Here is a 21,352-nt window from a genome sequence, read left to right as displayed (position 1 = left end):
GTATATTATGGACTGTAGGGCACTCTCATACTTTGCTAATGTGTGTGTGTGGGGGGGAGGGGTGTCACATAAGTACCTAAGATACATAAATACCACCCACTTACATAACTTCAAATCTTCATGTTTGTGTTCTCTATGGCGAACTAAGAATATTCTGTGCACCTCCTATTTCCACTGAAATCAATGGTAAAACTCTCAGTGAGTTTAATAGAAGCAGGATCAGACCCACCGAGTTCGTGTGTTTGCATTTTAGATTAATTATCCAGCTATATCAGCAGTACTGTCCAAATCCTGCTACACGTGCTAAACAGATGTAGAAAAACAAGTGAGATATTAAAAGCACAGCTTGAAAAGCTGCTTTACTTTACACAGGGCTGGTCTTGTTCAAATAAATAAATGAAACTATCAGAAGGAATGTTGGTTACGTGCTACCATAATTCTTAATCAGGCAAGTACCTGGAGATGTGTGTGCTAGTGGCTGCTAAACACTGAAGTGTTCCATGGTCATGGCATTGTAAATCTGATCCTCACTTGATAATCGCAGCATTCTATTGTCATTATGAAGTTGACAATAATACTGTCATTCTGATCCCTTCTCATTGCTGCTGCTAAGGTGATGGCATTATAAACGGCATCTTCACTGACACTGCTCATTTTCAAGAGAAATGGTAAAGCAGATGGCACTTCACACATAGTGCAGCACAGAACAGAGACGTTTCCTCTCTTGCTTAAGGATCTCTTGATTTCCAACCTTGAACCATGCCTTTGTTGTTAGTCTCACCAAGCTAATATTAAACCTCCAAGTAAACACCCTTAGTCCGCTCTCACTCTCAGGGAGTGATAAGTCCTTTATGCATATGATCTCTCCACCATCTGGGACAACTGCCCTAACTTTCTACATCTATCTGAATGCTAAGAATTATAATACGTGGAGACATTACAACATTAATGTGAGTTAGGGGAGGGTGAAGGTGTGGAGGGAAGAATCAGACTTCATCTCTACAGGTTAAAATAAACACATATTTAGAGGCGAGGCACCTCACCACAACACATCGTGGGATAGAAGGAGTCGTTTTGATAATTCTGTCCAAACGTACAGAAAAAAATAAGTATGTATGAAAACCTTGATCTGTAGATTCTTAATAGTGGTAGAGCAAGTGGGCATGCCATAGGCAGATTTATCTTTAACTCAGCAGAGAGAAGCATTGTGACTGATCATGCTATCACTGATCTAGACTTCAGGAAAATAAAAATACACTAAACTCCTAGTTTTGAAAATCTTGATCTTAAAGTTAGGCTCCTAAATCAATATTTAGGAACCCAAATAAGTGGTCAGATTTTCAGAAGTGTTGAGCACCCAACAACTCCTTCTTGAAAAATCTTGCTCTAATAGTCAAACCACAAGCACACTTATACCTATGCAATCAGAATCTCATTGCAAAACTAAAAACCAGAAAATCGCTCTAGACTACCCAAAAACCAATCTGGGGATCAAATTTGGGAGTAAAACCATAAATAACTCAAGGCACAGAAAACCAATTGATATGTTTCTGAACAAATGATACAGCTCTAGTAACACTTGTCACTGGCTATTTGTCCATGTTATCTCTACAATGGAAAGCAAAGCAATCCTAACCATACAATCTGCCCAAAAAATAAAAATAAAAATGATTGCAACTTAAAGAGAAAAAAAAAAAAAAAGGAAGGAAAACAGCCTGGAATAAACTAAGGAAGCTGTAAGGGAACTCACCAATTTTAAGCAATCAGATTCACTTGATGCTAATCTACACTTACCATGTACAATAGAGATTTTCCAATCAATACTAAGACAGAAAAAGAAATGAGACCACATAGGAAAATTAGCACAAGTCAAAAGATGTACTAGATACCTGTTTCTTCTGTGAAATCTGAAGGAATCTGGAAATCTAAACGGAATAAAAAAATATTCCCCACTCCAAAATGATAAAATCCAAACAAAATACTCCTATACAGCATACAAAATGCATTATATTACAAGAAAAGGGGACAGGTTACTACATAGTCTGGTATCTTCTTACCAGCAGAGGTGTGGTCTGCTAGCTTAGGACACATGTAGGGCAAAACATACATTTGGACCGTATGCTGTCCTATTTTAGATCCAAGCAAAGCGCACCTGGCAGAATACACATAGCTTGCTGAAATAAGGGCAGGATTCATTTCCTGCAATGCCCTCTGATAACGCATTAAACACAAGTAGGGCCCAATTTTCAGTTGATGTAAATTGCTGTTGTCCTACTGGCCTCTGTGGAGCTATACCAATTTATAGCACCTGAAGACAGCCCATGATATTTTAAAGAAAGAGATGAGAGCATACATTAACTTGCACTACAGAGCTGGTTGGCTTTTAAGATGAAGGTATGGGTGAACACATTTGTAGGGACATCAGTGAGGGGGAGGAAGATTTGATTTAGAAACATGCAGGAGGTACAGCCCTATAAGAGTATTCAGGATATCAGTCTTCTACTGCTGAAATCAGAACAACAGTCTAACCACACATTCATAAGTATGTACTGTTTTGCACAGTGGTTTGTTAGTCTCCTCCCCACCCCCGAGGCAACTAACTGAAACACACTACAAATGCTTTGTTGACTTGAAACTGTCTCCCTGTATTTCCATCCTACAAAGAACCCAGCTCACATCCATGAACGCGTGAGAATGCACGCACAAGTTTACATTAGAAAACAGTGCTTTAGACTTAAAAGCCAACCTTGACAAAATGCCTTCTCAAGTATCTGCTTTCTCATTTAACTTCAGTGTCATACGTTCTGACTTTCTAGAGTTCTGATTATGATTATTTACAAGGTATTATCTACTGAAAGCAATATGGTAGCCTAGCCTTAACTATGTAACAACAAGCTTTATAGCCTGGATCCACAAAGGTACTTAGGTATTTAAGTACTGTTTGTAGGTGCCATTGAGATCCACAAAACTCCCACCTGGCTACCATCTAACCCTGTAGCCACCTAATCACTGGGTGATGGGATATTCCTCAATCTCACCTATTGAAGTTGTTCCACTTTAATCAAATAATTGAATAATTAAATATTAGTTGGGCCAAGGAACAAGTGAGAATGACTCTATAGCCCAGTAGTTAGGGTATTCACCTGGGAGGTGGAGGATCCCTGTTCAAATCCCTTCTCCATATCAGGCAGAGGGGGACTTGAACTGGTGGTTTCCCACATTCCAGGTGAGTGCTGTAACCACTGGGCTAAATGTTATAAGGAAGGGCATCCTCCTCCCCCCTCCACTTTGTGCATTTAGGTGGCCTCTGAGCATGTCCACTGGATCGGATCCCACATGTAACGTAGGCAGAGAAGCATCTATCTTCCCCTGGTTTGTGGATCACTAGAAGACACAGGTACCTCCCTACAGCATGGACTTGGGTGCCTAGCTCCATGAGGGGCTCCCCTCTCATCAGCATCTTTTATTGGCTAGCTTAGGCGACTCCCCACCTAGCGTGCTGGCTTTATGGATCACATTCTAAGGCACCTATCTCTCGCTGTTCACTGTATAGGAGCCTAGATGCCGGATTCAGACTTTGTGAATCACAGCGTTGTTCCTGTGGCTTTCTAGGTTTCTAAGTTAAACCCTTTGCGCATCTGGCACCATGTGTTTGTGTCTTTATCCTTACTCCCTTATCCTCTTTCATGGAAAACAATGAGGTATCAAACAGACAAAAACAAAACCACCACTACCACCAGAGGCAACACATGGCGTTACATGCCCCCCTAGATTTCTTGAGCCGCTTCCAGAGCCAGTTCCAGCTTTTTTGCCGCCCCAAGCAGTGAAGAAAAAAAAGAAAAGAAAAACCCGATTGCGCTGCCGACGAAGTGCCGAGGAAGAGAGGGAGTGAAGGACCTGCCGCCAAATTGCCGCCGAAGATCCGGACGTGCCGCCCCAATAATAGACGGAGTGCTGCCCCTTTCTATTGGACGCCCCAGGCACCTGTTTCATTCGCTGGTGCCTGGAGCCAGCCCTGGCCGCTTCTCGCTGGGAAGCCCAGCAGGAGGCAGCCGCTCCCCCGGTGGCAGCACTCACCATGTGTCCATGCAGTGTGGGGAGAGAAACTCCTGGGGGAATTCTGCACCACTACGTACGCACAGAATTCATGTGCCATGCAGAATTTTTCTTCTCAGCAGAAAACAGATTCTGCTGAGAAGTGCAGCAGTTACACCTGTCACTCTACAGGGGCCACTGTGGCATCAGAACAGAGAGCAGCTGCTCCTAGGCAGGAGCAGCCCCAGCTGTGGATAGGGAAGAGAAGAGGCTGTGTTCCTCACAGTGCCCTGCCTGTGGGGCCAGGTCAGGAGGCCTGGGATATAGGGGCACATGGGGCTGCTGTGTGATCACAAATTGCGATTCAGAAGCGCTAATTGGGGAGACAGACCGGGGCTGAATGGGATGGGGCTGCAGGGACAAATGGGGATGGAGAGGGACACAGCTGAGTGAGGGTGCAGGGCCACATGGGGGAAGGAGGCTGGGTGAATGGGGATGCAGTGACACATGGGGATAGGGGCAGATGTGTCTCACTGAATGAGAGAGGCTACGGGTCAGCCCGGTCTGCCTGGGGAAGGCTCCCTAACAATCTCCCTTCACCCCCTCCCTCCCAAAAAACCCTGTTCCATACTTCTCCCATCCACACCCAACAACCCTCCAAATTCACATCCAGGCTCCTTCCCAGCAATTACTTCCTTCTCCCTCAGCTCCTCCATTACCCCTGATTCCCCCAAGCCTTTGCACTGCTTCTGAGGGGTCTGGGAAATACGTTTCTGTATTGTTGTTTAAATGAATTATTACACAAAGTTCTATATTAATATGTCTAGTAAGGAACCTATTTGTCAAAAAACATTTCCTGACTCTTTGTTGTTCCTGAATCATACTTGCTGACAGCTATTTTGAAATCAATTACTAAAATAATTGAAACTGGCGTGATTATATTGCATCATTTTGAAAAATAAAATATGCAACATTTTGCAGAATTTTAAGATATTCTGCGCAGAATCCCACCAGGAGTAGAGGGAGGAAGCAGCAGGGTGGCTGGCTGAAGCCTGAGCTCCTCCCCACTGTTACATGGGGCTCCTTCTCCTTCCCTGCTGCTGAAATCCCAGCACTTCCCACTGCCTGCTTTGCAGACCGCCTGCTGAACTGAGTCAGGGGGTATTTTCAAGATTGGGAACAGGAGCTGTGATGTGATGCTCAGTGCCAGGCCCCATCCAGCCCAAGAGCTCCAGGGGTGAGTGAGGGGTCCTGTCTGGGGGGGGGACTCTGCTGCTGCCACTGGGGGAGCATTGAAACAGCAGCGGGCTCCTATGTGCCTATCAAGGAGAAGGTGATTTGGGGGTGTCATATTCCCTGCTCCAACAAAAAGTGACTGATAATTCTCCAACTTCTTGTTAACTGAGATGATCCAAACCCAAGCACCATCCCACCCCGGCGCCACCCACCCTGACGGCGCATGGGGGACTGTGCATCCCAACTGTGTTGCCCCTTTTGTTGGTCTTGTTTTGAACACTTGCTAAATTGATCGAGAATAGTTCAGGCAGGGAGGGTGGGCCACCACAGGACACAGAGCAGGAGGAGGTAGTTCCTAGTGTATGTTGACTACAGACATATCAAGTTTCAGGGGGGTGGTGGCAGAGGCAACACATGGGGCGCTCACATGCCCCTACAGAACCTTTCAATTGTGCTGCTTCCCCTCCTCCCCCGCCACTATCCACCGTTATGTGTTACTTCTGTACCACCACTGCAATCCTTTATATGTTTCATTGAGAGTTTTCTGAAAGAGAACACATTTGAAAGTTTCCAGGAACAATATTATGTTTATCACTGAATCCCCCGTAGCTGCTGAAGTTTCAACAGTTTTTAGAATGCTACAAAATGGAAAATTTTAATTTAACTGTTTTTGTTCATCTCTTCAACCTACAATGAGCAAGCGAAGGTTCCATTAGGATAATTAAGAGCTCATTTCATTTTAGTTGCCTTAAATATTTCGACACATCTATGAGAAAGATATACTGGAATGAGGAATAGTTCAAAACCTCTCTCCTACATTATATCAATTATTAATAACGAGAGCCTGCCCTGTGAAACTGGGAAGAAGTTAATAGAGACATTAGCTTAACTGAGACTTGTGCCTGGGAACCAGAGATCATGTACTGTATTTTATAGGCTTTAAAATCTGTTTACTTGGCATAGCTCTGAGACCTTGTGCCAGATAATGGAAATGGCTGAAAGCTGATTTTGTTGTTTAAATGTCAGTGTGCTATTGGGGTGGAATTAAACTGTAAGTGCAAGTGTTAAAGTGCCTGATACGACAGCAGGTATGAGTAATCTTCTTTTATGAATTTCTTAAGTTTTCTGTATTTTTAATATGATATAATGATTTTATAATTATTTTGTAATTTATAAAAAATCTTAGAATGCAAGTACAATTACATTACAATTAAAATGTGTCGCTAATACAGTTTACAGACCTATACTCTACAAGATGCCTTAGGTGTGGTTTTTGTTTTGTTTTGCACTTCTAGATACCAATGCTACATGAAAACCCCACCTTCTGCTATTAGACACATTCAGCTAATTGAGACATTTCTCTGCCTACTAACAGGTCCCCAGTGATCACATTCTACTGTAAAATGAATGCGGGTACTAATTCAGCCACATGCACCTTCCACTGCAGGTTGCAGAGAGGAGCAAAATGGGGTAGGATAGCCAAACCTGCAGAGGGAGGGAGCATCAACCTAAGGCCCCACTCCTGCAAACACTTACACTCATGCTTAACTTTAGTACCGTGAGTAGCCTTGGGATTTACTTGGATTTACCTGGTACTTAAAGTTAAGCATGGGAATAAGTGTTTGTAGGAGCGGGGCCTAAGGGATGGATTACACAGGAGTGGGGCCGAAGGGATCTTTGTAATTACTGCTGTGTTGACCAGCAATCACTCCCCCTCTACACTTTCTACTTTGGAAAGGGGAAGGGAGGCAAGGAGTAGGGCAATGTGGTGGACGCAGCCAACAGTCTGCCTGAGATGAAAATAAGATAAGCATTTAAATGGTCAACTGGAGTGGAGAATGGGGATGTTCAAACCTTTGGTGCTTGTTATTGCTTGGCGAGGGACTTTTTCCCCCTGAAAGCCTGGGTTAGCAGGGCCTCTCAGCACATCAGTTTACAATGCAAGGGCTCTTTTCAAAACGGACAATGGTAAAACCCAACTTAAAATAAAAGAAACAGATTTTTCAGAAAACTGCAAGCTACAGCAAAAACTTCAGTGAGAGCCTGCAATTGTGAACATCATTTTCTCCTCTCCCTGATGCTAAGGAAGGGTGTTCTGTTTTCATGGATGCAGGGATTTTAAGGCCAGAAGGGACTATTAGGGTTATCTGTTCTGACATCCTGCATAAAATGGACCATAGAACCTCACCCAAGGATGCCTGCATCAAGTCCATAATTACTGGTTGATCTAGACTCAGAGTATAGCTTTTAGACATAGACACTGTTTTACTTTTTTGGAGGGAGGATTGTACTGTGTATGTCTCAGTGATATATTTAGGCTTCAATTCTGCACGGCCATGTATACAATGTTGCAATTATAAATTCAAGTCACAAAGCACTAAGAAGGACAGGAAGTGTCGGGGAAACCAATTATGCATTAACTAGAGCACAGCTGGCAAGTTACGCTTGCCTAACTGCAAGAGTAAGGCATAAGGGAAACAAAAAGCTCAGCACATACTACCATGATACAGAACATAGCCCAATCCTGAAAACAGTTTTATATATGTACAGTTGTATGCACATGAATCATCCCCTTCCACTCAATAGGAACACTGACACATGTAAAGTTACACAGAGGTGTGTTCGCAGGATCTGGGTAAATGGGTACTTAAAGCCAGCCACCTTTCCTCAGACACACTCATACTCCATCTGTACCAAACCTCATTTTTTAATCCTGTTCACTTGCAAGTTGATTGGTTCATGCTCCTATTCCTTGCTGCCCAGAATAACATTATTAAGGGCCTGTCAACAGGACAAGTCATTGCACAGCACATCGGGTGTGACTCTACCATGCACCAGCTTGCCACACAATAGTGTCATCCCGTGTCGACACTGCCACAGCGCTTTGTAGCAGTGGCCATACAGGATGCTGTTACTGCCTAGCAAACTGGTGTTCTATAGAGTCACACCCTGGTTTGCTGTACTGTAATCTGCGGTGTAGACACGTCCTAAGAGTCAAACCTGGACCTCTCCGCAGCAAAGTAGAGACTTAACCCGAGACCACTAGGTAGGGCTAGAAATCTTTTTTAATACAATAGTCTACATGAATTAAACACAAAGTTGTAGTGGACACATGGAGGGGTTAAGAGGGATTATGTAGAGTGGTGGGAGATTGTCACTGAACTAGAGAAAAATCCTGAGCCCAACATGCCCTCATTGACATTAATGACAAAACCCTCTATGATATTGGGACTGGTCCCTGTGACTCGGCAAAAAGTTAGACTTTTTCACCTTTTTTGGTGAAAACAAAAAGGCACGTTCACAGGTTGTTAATGCTGCAGAAAGTACATCATTTGGCTGGTGGAAGTGATGACACTTTCACCCTGGATCAAACTCAGGAATATGTTGCCAATAAAAAAACACATTGGCAAGTGAATACCCAATAAACAAGCACTGCTAATATCACACAACTCTAACATGGTGGTGGGGGGTTAGTTGTGTCTTTACAATCTGCCCATGGTAAGGAACAGCAGGTAGCTGCCCCACCCCAAATGCAGACCAGGAAGGGAATTATTACTCACCAAGTCGCAATTCCCTCCCTGGTTCCCCCTTTGTTCTCTGCACTGGCCAAGATTCCACTCACTCCCCACCAACCTGCAATGGAGGGGAAGTAGCAGCTCCAGAAAGCTGCTCTTCCCGCTGTGCTGTGACTTCCAATGCAAGTAGCTAATGCAGTGTAGGGGAAGGGAGCTCCTTGCACAAGAGGCAGGTGACAATCCCCACCTAAATTAATCTTTTCCTGCTTTCTTGATTGTAGAGCAGAGAATATGGGTAAAACAGAGAGAGAAGAAAAATGCAGGTATTTTGGTTGCAATTACACATTCCGGGTCCAAACCCTACTCCTTTGGGAGTTTGGCCATTCATTTCAGTAGCAGCAGGATGGAGCTCACAATATTTACATTAAGAGGCTTGCTCTAGAAAAGATGGTATTGCTGCTGAGATTTATGAATAACAGGAGCAGCATGCTTTTCCCAAGAGGCTGATCACAGTTATTCTCTTATGCGCACAGTCTCTGTTGGCCCAGAGCCTTGGATTCAGTGGTTGCTTTTGAACCTTAGCCTCCCATCTGGCAGCATAATGAATGCATGCTGCCATGCCAATGAGATAATTTATCTGTCTTAACTGCACACAGCAAAAAAGTTGTAAATGCTAAATTAATTTTTTTTAAATCACCCTGCTTCAAATGCCTTCTTGCATGCTCCTACTACAGGGGATGCTGACTTTCTGAACATGGTGTATACAAAAAAAGAGAGATCTTAGCTTTCACCATTATAAACAGATTTACCACAATTACCATGTGTATCTGCTACTACAGATGTAGTAGCAGGAGGAAATCTCACAGAGGAGGAAATCCACAGAGGAGGAAATGTCCCTTGCAGGTAGATACAGCTGCAGCTCTGTCTTCACAAAGTCACCATTTTAAGTCTAAAAGATTGTGTGTGTTCAAAAGTCAACAGGGATCTGTTTTTGCTGTTTCATTAATTACATGCATAGAAACATCAGGGAAAGGGTTTTAACATTTTGGTTTGAAATTCTTAATGTAAAAAGGCTACAGTATTTGGGTCAGGGCATTTACATTAGAACAAAATCGGATTAAAAGTATCAGTACTTTTCTTTTTTTACATTTAATATTTGTAATTCTCCAAATGAAGGTACCAGGATGCTTATACATGCCCAAGTAGTTCACTAATGTCATTTTATCCCCACCTCTCCACTTTTCAACAGCCCTAGAGTTCTCAGTGGAACTAAATCGCATGATAGGTAGGCCTCAGAGTGTTATCAACTGGAAACTTGGGCTACATTAGGCCATAATGGACTGATAAGAGTATGGTAGCTTGTAATCAGGTCTTGGTGGGGTTTTGGAGGGAGGGAGTTGGGGTTCCCCCCCCCACTGTTTTAAAAGTGTTGTTATTTAGTTTGTGTGGAAGTCACCAAAAGTTGTTTGAAGGTACTGTATATTGGTAAATGAGTGCTTTTCACACTGCATATTGTACTGCATAAAGTAATTTCTGCCAATGTATTAAAGTGAAGAATGTAAGCTACTAAGTGTACTGGTGTACTTGCTTATTCAATTAGAAAAATGTTTATCACGTGTATCTTACTTTTAAAATTGTGCAAAGTGCCTCTCTTTTGTCTATTGTTTTTGGGGAGGTGTTTGCTTCTTTGATTTTTTACAGATAGTTATCAAAGACACATATAAAATAACTAGAGATGGGCAAAACAAACGGTGCTTTGGTTTGAGAACACAGAAATAGATTTTCAAAATGTGGTCTAGATTAAATTACTATAAGGTGGGTGGCACAAGTAGTTGAAAGACTGTACTCAAAGAGTTGTTATCAGTGGTTCACTATCAAACTGGGAGGCCATATCTAGTGGGGTCTCACAGAGGCCATACTCCGCTATCCATAGATGTACCATGCGGTGTGTCCGGTACTATTCAATAGTTTCATTAATAACTTGGATAATGGAGTAAAGACTATGTTTATAAAACCTGTGGATGATCCCAAGCTCGGAGGGGTTGCTAGTACTTTGGAGAATAGGATTAGAATTGAAAACAGCTTTGCAAAAAAGGAAAATTGATCTGAAATCAATTAAATGAAATTCAATAAAAACGATTGCAAGGTACTTCACTTAGGAAAGAACAATCAAATGCACAGCTACAAAATGGAGAATAACTGGCTAGATGGTAGTACTGCTGGAGGTTATAATGGACCACAAGTTGAATATGAGTCAACAAAGTGATGAATTTGCAAAAAGGCTGATATCATTCTGGGATGTATTAACAGCAGTGTCATATGTAAGAGATGAGAGGTAATTGTCCCACTCTACTCAGCAGTGGTAACACCTCAGCGGAAGTGCTGTGTCCAATTTTGGGCACCACACTTTAGGAAAGATGTGGACAAATTGGAGAGAGTTCAGAGGAGAAAAACAAAAATGACAAAAACGTTTAGAAACCCTGTCCTATGAGTAGTGCTCTACTAATTTCACGGCCATGAAAAATATGTCACAAACTGTGAAATAAGCCCTTCCGTGAAATCCAATCTCTCCCTGCTGCTAGGAGTGCCCCAGCCACGGGGCTCCTGGCTCTGGCTGGGCTGTGGAGGGACAGGACTTGTCCAACCCCTGCACAACCGCTTTCAGTGGGAGCTCAGACCCACCTTCGGATGCCTTCCTCTGCTGCAGTATGCTCCGAGACTGGACAGCAGCCCCAGAGGTTCCTGCAGCTGGAGGAGGCTTCTGGAGGTGGGTCTGATCTTCCCCTGCTGCTAGGAGCGCCCCAGCCAGGGGGCTCCTAGCTCTGGCTGGGCTGGGGAGGAACAGGACTTGTCCACCCCTGCACAGCCGCTCTTCGGGGGAGCTCAGACCACCTCCAGGAACCTCCTCCTGTTGCAGGAAGCTCCACGGTTGCTGCCTTCAGAGTCCAGCTTTGAAGGCAGCACAGAAGTGAGGGTGGCAATCCTGTGATCCCTCTACAACAGGTATGTGACCGCCCCATGATCCCCTTTTGGATCTGGACCCCCACGGTTACAAAACTATGACATTTCAGATTGAAACACCTGAAAACATGAAATTTACCAAATTTTCAAATCCTATGGCCGTGAAATTAGCCATAATGGACCGTGAATTTGGTAGGGCCCTACCTATCAAGAAAACACTAAAATAAAAAAATTGATATGTTTAGTCCTAAGAAAAGAAGACTGACATAGGGCCTGATAACAAATCTTTAAATATGCTAAGGACTGTTATAAAAATGTTGGTGATCAGTTGTTCTCCATGTCCACTGAAAGAAGGACAAGAAGTAATTGGCTTAATCTTCAGCAAGAGAAATTTATGCTTGATATTAGCAAACACTTTCTAACTATAAGCGTAATTAAATTCTGGAATAGGCTTTCAAGGGAGGCTGTGGAATCCCCATCATTGGAAGTTTTTCAGAATGGGTTGGGGAAACATTTGTCAGGGATGGTCTAGGTGTACTTGATACTGCCTGAGCACAGGGGGCTGGACTAGATGACCTTGGGGAAGGGATAGCTCAGTGGTTTGAGCATTGGCCTGCTAAACCCAGGGTTGTGAGTTCAATCCTTGAGGGGACCACTTAGGAATCTGGGGCAAAATGGGTACTTGGTCCTCTTAGTGAAGGCAGGGGGCTGGACTCTATGACCTTTCAAGGTCCCTTCCAGTTCTAGGAGATGGGATACCTCTTGAGGTCCCTTACAGCCCTACATTTCAATGATCTATGGTCCCTGTTTTGGACTGTGTTACAAAAAGAGATAGACAATGATAGGGTTGGGGGAAGACCTGATTTTGGAAAATCTCACCAGAACCAAAGCTAAGAGCAAGTAGTGACTTGGATCCAAGTCCCATTTTACCCAACTACCCAAAGTTGTTTAAAAAAAAAAGGCCCTACATATTCATCATAGACTATGAACAGTATACCACAACGAAGACCTGATCCAAACTCCACTGAAGTCAATAGAAAGACTGACTGGGATTCAGTGGGATTTGGATCAGGCCTCAAGAGAGTGATAATGAGTTTTGTTGCAGTGATTTTCCTTATCATACCTTATTTCCGTGTCAGTGTGGAAGGCTAATTGCTGTAGTTTTAAATGAAATATACTAAAAACAGTACTATTTTTAAATGAGTGGAGGGATGGATTGTGGTTCAAACTGTTTGGCTGCAACACTGGAGTCTGTTCTCCCTGTAAACTGTGTTTTTACCATAATTCTCATTAATATTTACGGGAGGTGCAGACATACACCTAGGCGAAGAGAAACTTGTACAGGATGTCTAAAATCCACCTTACATTTCACATGCAAATAAAAATATGATTTCTATATTGTCTAAAATGTTACCTTTCTCCCCAGCCTAGAAATTTTCCACTTTAGTGCTTGAGCTAATGCTAACTATGTGGATGCTCCTGCATGTTATGTTTTTGTGGCAGATCAAGAGTAAAATGCAAAGCAGAGAAACTCCCCTGGTAATAAGGTAATTAAAGACCTTTCCTCATGAATTAGTCTCTCAACTTACAGTACATGTATCTATAATGATACCAAAGAAAGAAGAGCACTTTTAAACTGACCTGTTTTTCATTTTCATCCTCCAGCTTTAGCCTGTCTTCTATGCAGTTCCTGGCTTGAAGGAATGCCTTCCTCTGAGCCCTTTCCGTCAAAATCCTCACAAAGACCCCATACAAATTTACACTGACAAACAGGATAGCATTGGCCATGAGCTGTAAGGGAAGAAGAAGAAGAAGAGGAAAAAATATTTTAATATACAGATTTTTTTCATATTACTACTCATGAATGAAAAAGTGACTATTTAAAATCTGGCCCTATAGACTACGTTGGTGAAACACTGTTCTATATTACAACAGTGTAGAAGCAATGATACCAGCAAGCATATATCACAGTCTACAACTTTTAATTTGCTAAAGGTAGCTTTTCTTAAGGTGACCAGTGGCTTATTATTATTTTTGTTCATCATTAGGTCTTTCATTAAGTCATTGGCAAATCTGTCTATGTACCAATATGACCCTTACCACCATCACCTCACAAATCAACAACAGATTTTAGCCTCACATCATCACTGTGAGGTAGGGAAGTATTATGCCCATTTTACAGATGGGGAACTGAGGCACAGAGAGATTAACTGGGTTGCTCACAATCACACAGAAAATCTGTGATTGAGCCAAGAATTGAACCCAGTTATCCTAAGTCCCTCTTCAGTAACTCAACCACTAGGCTGTCTGGCCTGCATCTGTGCTGTTAGCAATCATATTGTGTGGTTTTGAATGTCTACTCTAGAGATTATTGACAGAATGATCCTGCAGTGTGCTGAGTGCCTCCTATAACATGCTGAGTGCCTTCAAATCCCATTGACCTTAACGGGAGTTGAGGACACTCAGTATGTAGTAAGAGGCACTCAGCAGTATCAGTCCCTACCAAAATACTGAAGACAGGAGGAAATGGACTAGCTGCTAGACAGTATACAAATTTCACATTGACAACTGCACTTCTACCTACGAAAGAAGGGAAACAAAAATGTGTGTTAATCCAAAACAAGGCACTCTTGTGTGAAGTACAACCTTAGATTCATCCCATTAGGTCTTGAGCTGGATTAAGAAGTGAGGCCCTGCTCCAGAAAAACACTTAAGCATATCTGTAACTTTAAGGATATGAGTAATTCCATTCTACCCTAGTGAGAAACTTAAAGATGAACTGCAAAACACCACCACCACAGCTCCTACAGCTCCGTTTTTGTGTCTACCGGAGACCTCATTTTGCTACTGATTTCCTCCTTGGCTTTAAAATATTAAGTGCTGGCTTCCTTTTTCTTTGGAGTGATTGTCAAAATGACATCACCCCAGATCAGAACTGAAGTACAGGTCTTACAGCCCCTTCTTGAGAGAGGAAGGAATGAAGTTGAGTCTTAGGTTGTCTTCTTTACACAGGCACAAGATTCTCTATGGCCTGGGGCAAGAAAATATGTGGCCTCTCTCCCTCCATGTTCACATCTATAAAATGGCGATAAACATATTTACTTATATATCCACTGCTCAGAGGTGATCATGGGGATGAGTTACTGCTTGTACAGCACTTTGAAGATGTAAACCACAATGTGAATGTTATTATTTAGAGATATTGAGGGCATAGAGAGATGTATCCGTTTCTTGTCTCCATTTATCTTGTATTGTAATAGAAAGCTGTTCATGGCGTTATCAAATTTCGGCACAAATAAAAGCCACTGAAAATGTACAAGAGAAACTTCAATGGAGCCTGATTTTTAGAGGCATGAATGGTGCCACTATCACTGAATATCTATATTTTATCATACACTCTGCATGATCTAATGGTTGTGACTACTGCAATACAAATGTGTTGTAAACCTGATTTGTGCTGGTCCAATGGCTGAAAAACCACATGGATATTTAGCAGTCAAGGCTGGAGGCAGCTATCAAAGACCACAGACTGAACAATCAGAACAACTATGGACAATGCAAATTGCATGACTTTGCTCAGAAGTGGTTCTAGCAACATGACTGTGTTATCAAATGGTGTCAAAACCGAATATTCTTCTTTGGATATTGATATTACAGTGAGATCAGAGCTGGATAATTGTTTTTAGATGGAATAAAAAAAATAATTCAATTTCTTGGCCTTCTATTGGAAGCAGTAAAAGAGCATATATTTTAACAATCTGCCAGCTGTTCCAGGGCTGTCATTACGATTTCACTCAAACTCTGGTGATCATCTGGACCCTGAGCAACCAGTAGGTGGGTCGTTGCAATCATGCAGCCACTTTCAAACGCAGCAGGGTAAGTCATTTTCTGACAAAGTTTGAACAGTTCAAGATAAAACAGAGGCTTAGCTGTCAGCATTGGCCTGCAGGGAATCAGGAAAAGTGATAAAGCAAGTAAAAGTCACAGAATTAAGAATGTGAGAAAAGAAAGTAGGGTAGATTGTCTCCTGATAGAAGATTCTCTCCCTCCCCTCACAAGGCCATCTAACTTTTTTTTTTGTTTTTTTTTTTTCTGACTGGAAATGCCATATATTTCTTTCACTGTTGGTTTCATGGATGTATGCCATTTTGTGGTCCCAACATACATACACTATCTGACATATGACCTAGGAAAGGTTAGTAAGGTTTTCAGAATTAAAGCCAATAACGAAATGGCTTTTGCCAATTAGATGGACTCAAGCAAGAGGCCAAGATTAGGCCATAAGTCTTAAAAATGATTAGTGACTCTAGGTGTCTGAATTTCTGGGTGCCCAACTTGAGACACCTTAAAGGGGCCTAATTTTCAGAAAGTGCTGAGGGAAAATTCAATACTTTTAAAAAGGTGTCTTGGGTTGGGCACCCAGAAATTGAAGCATCAGAAAGAAAACCACTAGTGATGTCCAAAAGTCTTAGTTTAAATTCTTGCTCATAAGACTGTAAGCTCTTTGGGGAAGGGACAGTCTTTTTGTTCTGTGTTTGTACAGTGCCTAGCACAACAGTGTCCTGGTCCATGACTAGGGCCCCTACCTGCTACAGTAATTCAAATACATTCATAATAATAATAATACTCAGAATATACGCCACGTATTACACTAGAGGGTAGTAACAAAAAGGTGGTATTTTCTAGGTAATTACCATCTTCTATTCGCTTAAAAAGAAACAATTATTTTTTGTTTACTTTATGTGACAAGAAATTGCAAAGAAGCTTTTGGGGTCCTCATTTGGAACCGGAAGCACGCAATCAGGCAGCAGCAGAGACCCCCTCCAAAAAAAAAAATAGAACCAAAAAACAAATACAGTACAGTACTGTGTTAAATGCAAACTACTAAAAAAGGGAAAGCAGCATTTTTCTTCTGCAAGTACAGTTTCAAAGCTGTATTTAGCCAATGTTCAGTTGTAAACTTTTGAAAGAACAACCATAACGTTTTCTTCAGAGTTACGAACATTTCAGAGTTACGAACAACCTCCATTCCCAAGCTGTTTGTAACTCTGAGGTTCTACTGTAAATAACTGATGACGTTCATAACCAGCAGCAGAGGGTCCTGTGGCACCTTTGAGACTAACAGAAGTACTGGGAGCATAAGCTTTCGTGGGTAAGAACCTCACTTCTTCAGATGCAAGTAGGTTCATAACCAGGTTACCCACTAGCTGGAATAACAAGGTCCTCAGTAAATTCTTTCCTGAACACCATTTTCTGTCTTTGATTGAAAAAACTTTTAAGGTTTTGATTACCAGCCCTTCCCACTGGACTATAACCTGGTGCATGACACAAACCTGAGAAATTACAAATGCTAAAATGGTTTCTTGATTACTCAGAAGGCCTCCTATGTAATAGCTCTAACAGGGAAGGATCCTAAAGTACACAGCTGGAATAGACTAAAAGTAAATGAGAGATGTAAATCACTGTGGAACAGTTTTTAACGAAAGCCCCTAATCAAATGGGGGGGGGAGGGATAGCTCAGTGGTTTGAGCATTGGCCTGCTAAACCCAGGGTTGTGAGTTCAATCCTTGAGGGGGCCACTTAGGGATGTGGGGCAAAATCAGTACTTGGTCCTGCTAGTGAAGGCAGGGGGCTGGACTTGATGACCTTTCAAGGTCCCTTCCAGTTCTAGGAGATGGGATATCTCCATTAAAAAAAAAAAAAAAAAAAAAAAAAAAAAAAAAAAAAAGAGATTTTGCTCTCTGAATGAGAAAGTCAAGGTCGTGATCTCGTATAGGACTGAAAACTGATTTCAATGTGAGTTGCAGATGCTTGGCATTCTCTGGATGAGGCCTTAATTGCAAATATCAATTACACCTCTACCTTGATATAACGCTGTCCTCGGGCGCCAAAAAATCTCATCGCGTTATAGGTGAAACTGTGTTATATTGAACTTGCTTTGATCCACCAGAGTGCACAGCCCCACCCTCCCCAGATATCCAGAATATCCAAATTTGTGTTATGTCGGGTCGCGTTATATTGAGGTAGCGGTGTACTTGAGTCACTCCCACAGTGGCACAGCTGTTTGTGAGCTGTCACATTGTCCTGTGGGAGGTGGGGAATGCAGCAGAGTGGAAGAGTGAGGGGTAGCTGTCAGCAGTTCTAGTAGAAGGCCAAGATCTGCAGAAAATGCTGGTCCAGTTCTTGTGGATCCTTAGGCATCTGTGGCCTAAGAGCATAAGAGCATAAACTAGTAATCAGAGAAACTGAGTGGTATTCCCAGTTCTTTTCATTGACTTGTTGAGTGACACGGGGGCAAATAACTTATCCTTTCTGTGCCTCAATTACCGTCTGTAATACTGGAACAATAACATTAACTCACTTTTGTAAAATACTTTGAGATGTATGGATGAAAAATATCATTTTTACTATAGACAATACATTTGCCATTATAACTCATGCATCCATGAAAGAGCAACAGGCTTCACAGAACATTGGTAATAAGAGTCTTACTTAAATGAGTTTTAGGCCTGGTCTACACTTAAATTTAGGTTGACATAGCTATGTTGCTCTGGGATGCGAATAATCCACAACCTTGAGAGATGTAGGCATGCCAACTTACTGTGTATGCAACTAGGTTGACAGAAGATTGCTTCCATCAACTTCACTACTGTCACTAGTGGAGATGGTGTTCTAACACCGATGGACAAATTCCTTCGATCTGTGAAGACTGCATCTACACTATGGGGATATGCTGTAGTGACGCTGGTATACTACCCATAATAGAGACATGGCCTTAACGTTAACACTATAACACAATACCATTAAATCTTTGCTGAAAAGTGAGACAAGACTGCGTTTTTGTGTGTGTGAGAATTAGAGAGTATGTAAGTGATCAAAAAGCAAATGAACAAGGTTTTATCAGAGTTTTAAACGAGAGTGTCAAATATTTTTCTTTTTCCTTCCATGGGATATGTTAACATTAGAGCACCCCCTTTAATAACAGCACATGACAGACAGCGTAGAAGAGAATTTCAAGATGCCGTCAATTCTAGTATTTCCCGATGCACGATTGCCTCTTGATCCTGATGTGGCTTTGTTAGGTCTAGTAATTCACCTAATCAACTCATTTTACAGCCTCTTGAGAACACTTAATTACTACATCTGCTACCTCCTTGTGCTGAAGTGTCATCACACACAGGAGCAGAGCGCTGACAATGTTCCTTTAGTTCATAACTGCTTTCCAAACAGCACTCCCTGGTACCAGTACAATAAAGTCCAGCCAAACAGATGATCTATAGATTTAACATGTATTCCCAGCTTGTATAAAGCCTTTCCTTATTCTTGCTATTTTATTTTTCAATTGGATTATGCCATTTATTAAGCAGATCTCGTGCTTTTGTGCTGACCACTCTTTCTTCTTCCTTTTCAGATTCAAGAGGAAAGTAAATGGTAGTAATGTGGCCTAATAGGGGACTAGCCATTGTGGATATTTCAACATCCCCATAAGTGACCATAGGCCTTTATGTGCCATATTTTTAGGAAGTGCACATGCACAATGCATGATCTGTGCATATAAGTCTAGGATTTGCACATACGCTCATTTCTGTCTGCATGTGTATTTCACCAGGGTGCACACAGCTCATGAGCATGGTCTTAAAAATGTAAGTCTCAGCATTGTATATAATCCTGGAAATTTTTAGATGAAAGATGTATGATAAGAACAAAGGATTATCTTCAAGCGCCATCAAGTCCTACATCTTATTACTACTAAAACCAAAAGAAGATTTTTGTGGGGAGGAAGAGAGCTTTGAGGAATGCACTTAATATGTTTACTTTTTTCTCTTTCATTTAAGGCATATAGTACAGGGAGATTAAATATATTTCTATTTTCATCAGGGCTTTCATTGAAATAAAATCCAACACTGCTTTTTTTTGTTTGTTTTTTTAGCAACTGAAAACCCTTTTTTTTCAGATTTAAACTAAAAATTGAACATATTTTGGTTTTCAGTTTTTCAAGAAAACCTCCCCAAAATATCAATGAAAATAAATAAAAAAAATTAATTTCCCAACCGGCTTTAATATATAAGCATCTAAACATTTGGCCTCATTTTTTTAAAGTGAGGACCACCTACTAACTGCTAGGTGTTCAACCAGCTTCTTATTTAGGTTCTTAACTATGGCTTTATGAGATTAACTTTAGGTTTCTAATTTTGAATGTTTTGGCCATTGTAACTATTTAGATTCTAAATACAATTTAATACTGAACAGTTACAACCCCTTTTTTGTATTACGTGAACAAGTTACACAAATATTTTCTTTAAACGTACACATGTTCACGGAAAGCAAATTTCAGGCTGTAGCCAGAGTTCACTTAATCATGAAGAAAAAGTTGTTTCATGGCAAAATGAAATTCATTTCACAAGGAACGAGCAGTCCGTTATAAAGTTTCAGTCATCTGATCAAAGTGTGGAGGAAAAAAAAATACCACGTGTCCTTAAAACCTAAACTGCCACTCAAATATAGAATTGTGCAGATGAAATATAGGAAGGAATAATCACAACAAACATTTTGCAAGCAACTCACAGGCTGAAGCTTGTTCAGTCATAAGATTCAAAAGACTGCAAATAGTACAGTGCAGACACTGTTTGTTATGAATAGTTGACCCAGCTCTACTCAGAATGCTATAAACTGTTGCCAAGTACAGCAGTGGCCTGCAAAGTTCCAGCTATAAGAAGAAAAAAAAAATGAAGCCCCAATTTGTTTCCATTTCAAGCCAATTTCCTACCCATCCCGATATGCTCTAGGTCTCACTCACTGGATTTTGAACTCATAATATCTGAATGGATTATTTTTCTTGTTTTCTTATTGGCCCTTACTCAGCCATACTGAAGTTAAATACCAACCATATTTCCATACGTATAGTCAGGTCTTATCTACGTGCAAATGCAGGTTTCCTTTTTTTTTTTTTAAATTGTGCAGGGACTACAATGGCTGGATAGCAATATTTGAAGGAAAGTCAAATAAGTCAAAAGCATTTCCCGTGCCTCAGAACAAGTCTGGCAATTCTGAGAACATAGTTTAACACCTCTCTCCTTTTGCTTTGTAACAATATAGTGAAAAATGCAGATAATGGTTGTTATTATTGAAAACCATAATATTATACTAATGATTTTGAAATTTTGCACTGTCACTTAGTGGCAATGTTGTATTAGATGCCTAAAATGTTACATTTCCACCACTTTAATATAGGTGAGTATTCTGAATAGGAGTGTTCTGAGCAGAACATATCCCTTTACTATAATTATAGGGCCAAATCACTCCCTTTCTGTGAAAAACCTGCAGGAGTGGGCTACGGGGGAGGATAGCTTGGGGAGGTTCCTTTTCTGGAGTTTCTTGCAAATGTTTACATGGTAAGGGAAGGAATGGACAGGGGTTGGTCCTATCCACTTCCCCAAGAAACTGCTGGATCTTCTTGCACCATACTGTGGCCCATTATTGGATCTCACTTCTCAGGTAATCCACAAGGATAAATAAATAATAATAATAAACTATTTAGTGTTTCTATAGTCTTTTTGCAGGGTGTTTTTTTTTTTTTTTTTTTTTTTTTTTTTTTTTTTTTTTTT

General features: G+C 41.3%; 1 protein-coding gene across 1 annotated transcript in view; it reads right to left on the bottom strand.

Annotated features, from left to right (window-relative positions):
- ADCY1 (adenylate cyclase 1) overlaps positions 1-21,352 on the bottom strand; it is a 229,307-nt gene that overhangs the window by 134,216 nt on the left and 73,739 nt on the right. The window contains exon 2 of the mRNA XM_034761297.1: positions 13,389-13,538. Within this exon, the coding sequence (XP_034617188.1) occupies positions 13,389-13,538 (150 nt within the window). The remainder of the gene's footprint in view (positions 1-13,388; positions 13,539-21,352) is intronic.

The sequence above is a fragment of the Trachemys scripta genome, chromosome 2 (genome assembly GCF_013100865.1).
Source record: "Trachemys scripta elegans isolate TJP31775 chromosome 2, CAS_Tse_1.0, whole genome shotgun sequence".
Taxonomy (NCBI): domain Eukaryota; kingdom Metazoa; phylum Chordata; order Testudines; family Emydidae; genus Trachemys; species Trachemys scripta.
Note: the sequence above shows the minus strand (reverse complement) of the source record. Positions and strands in the feature narration are given on the sequence as shown.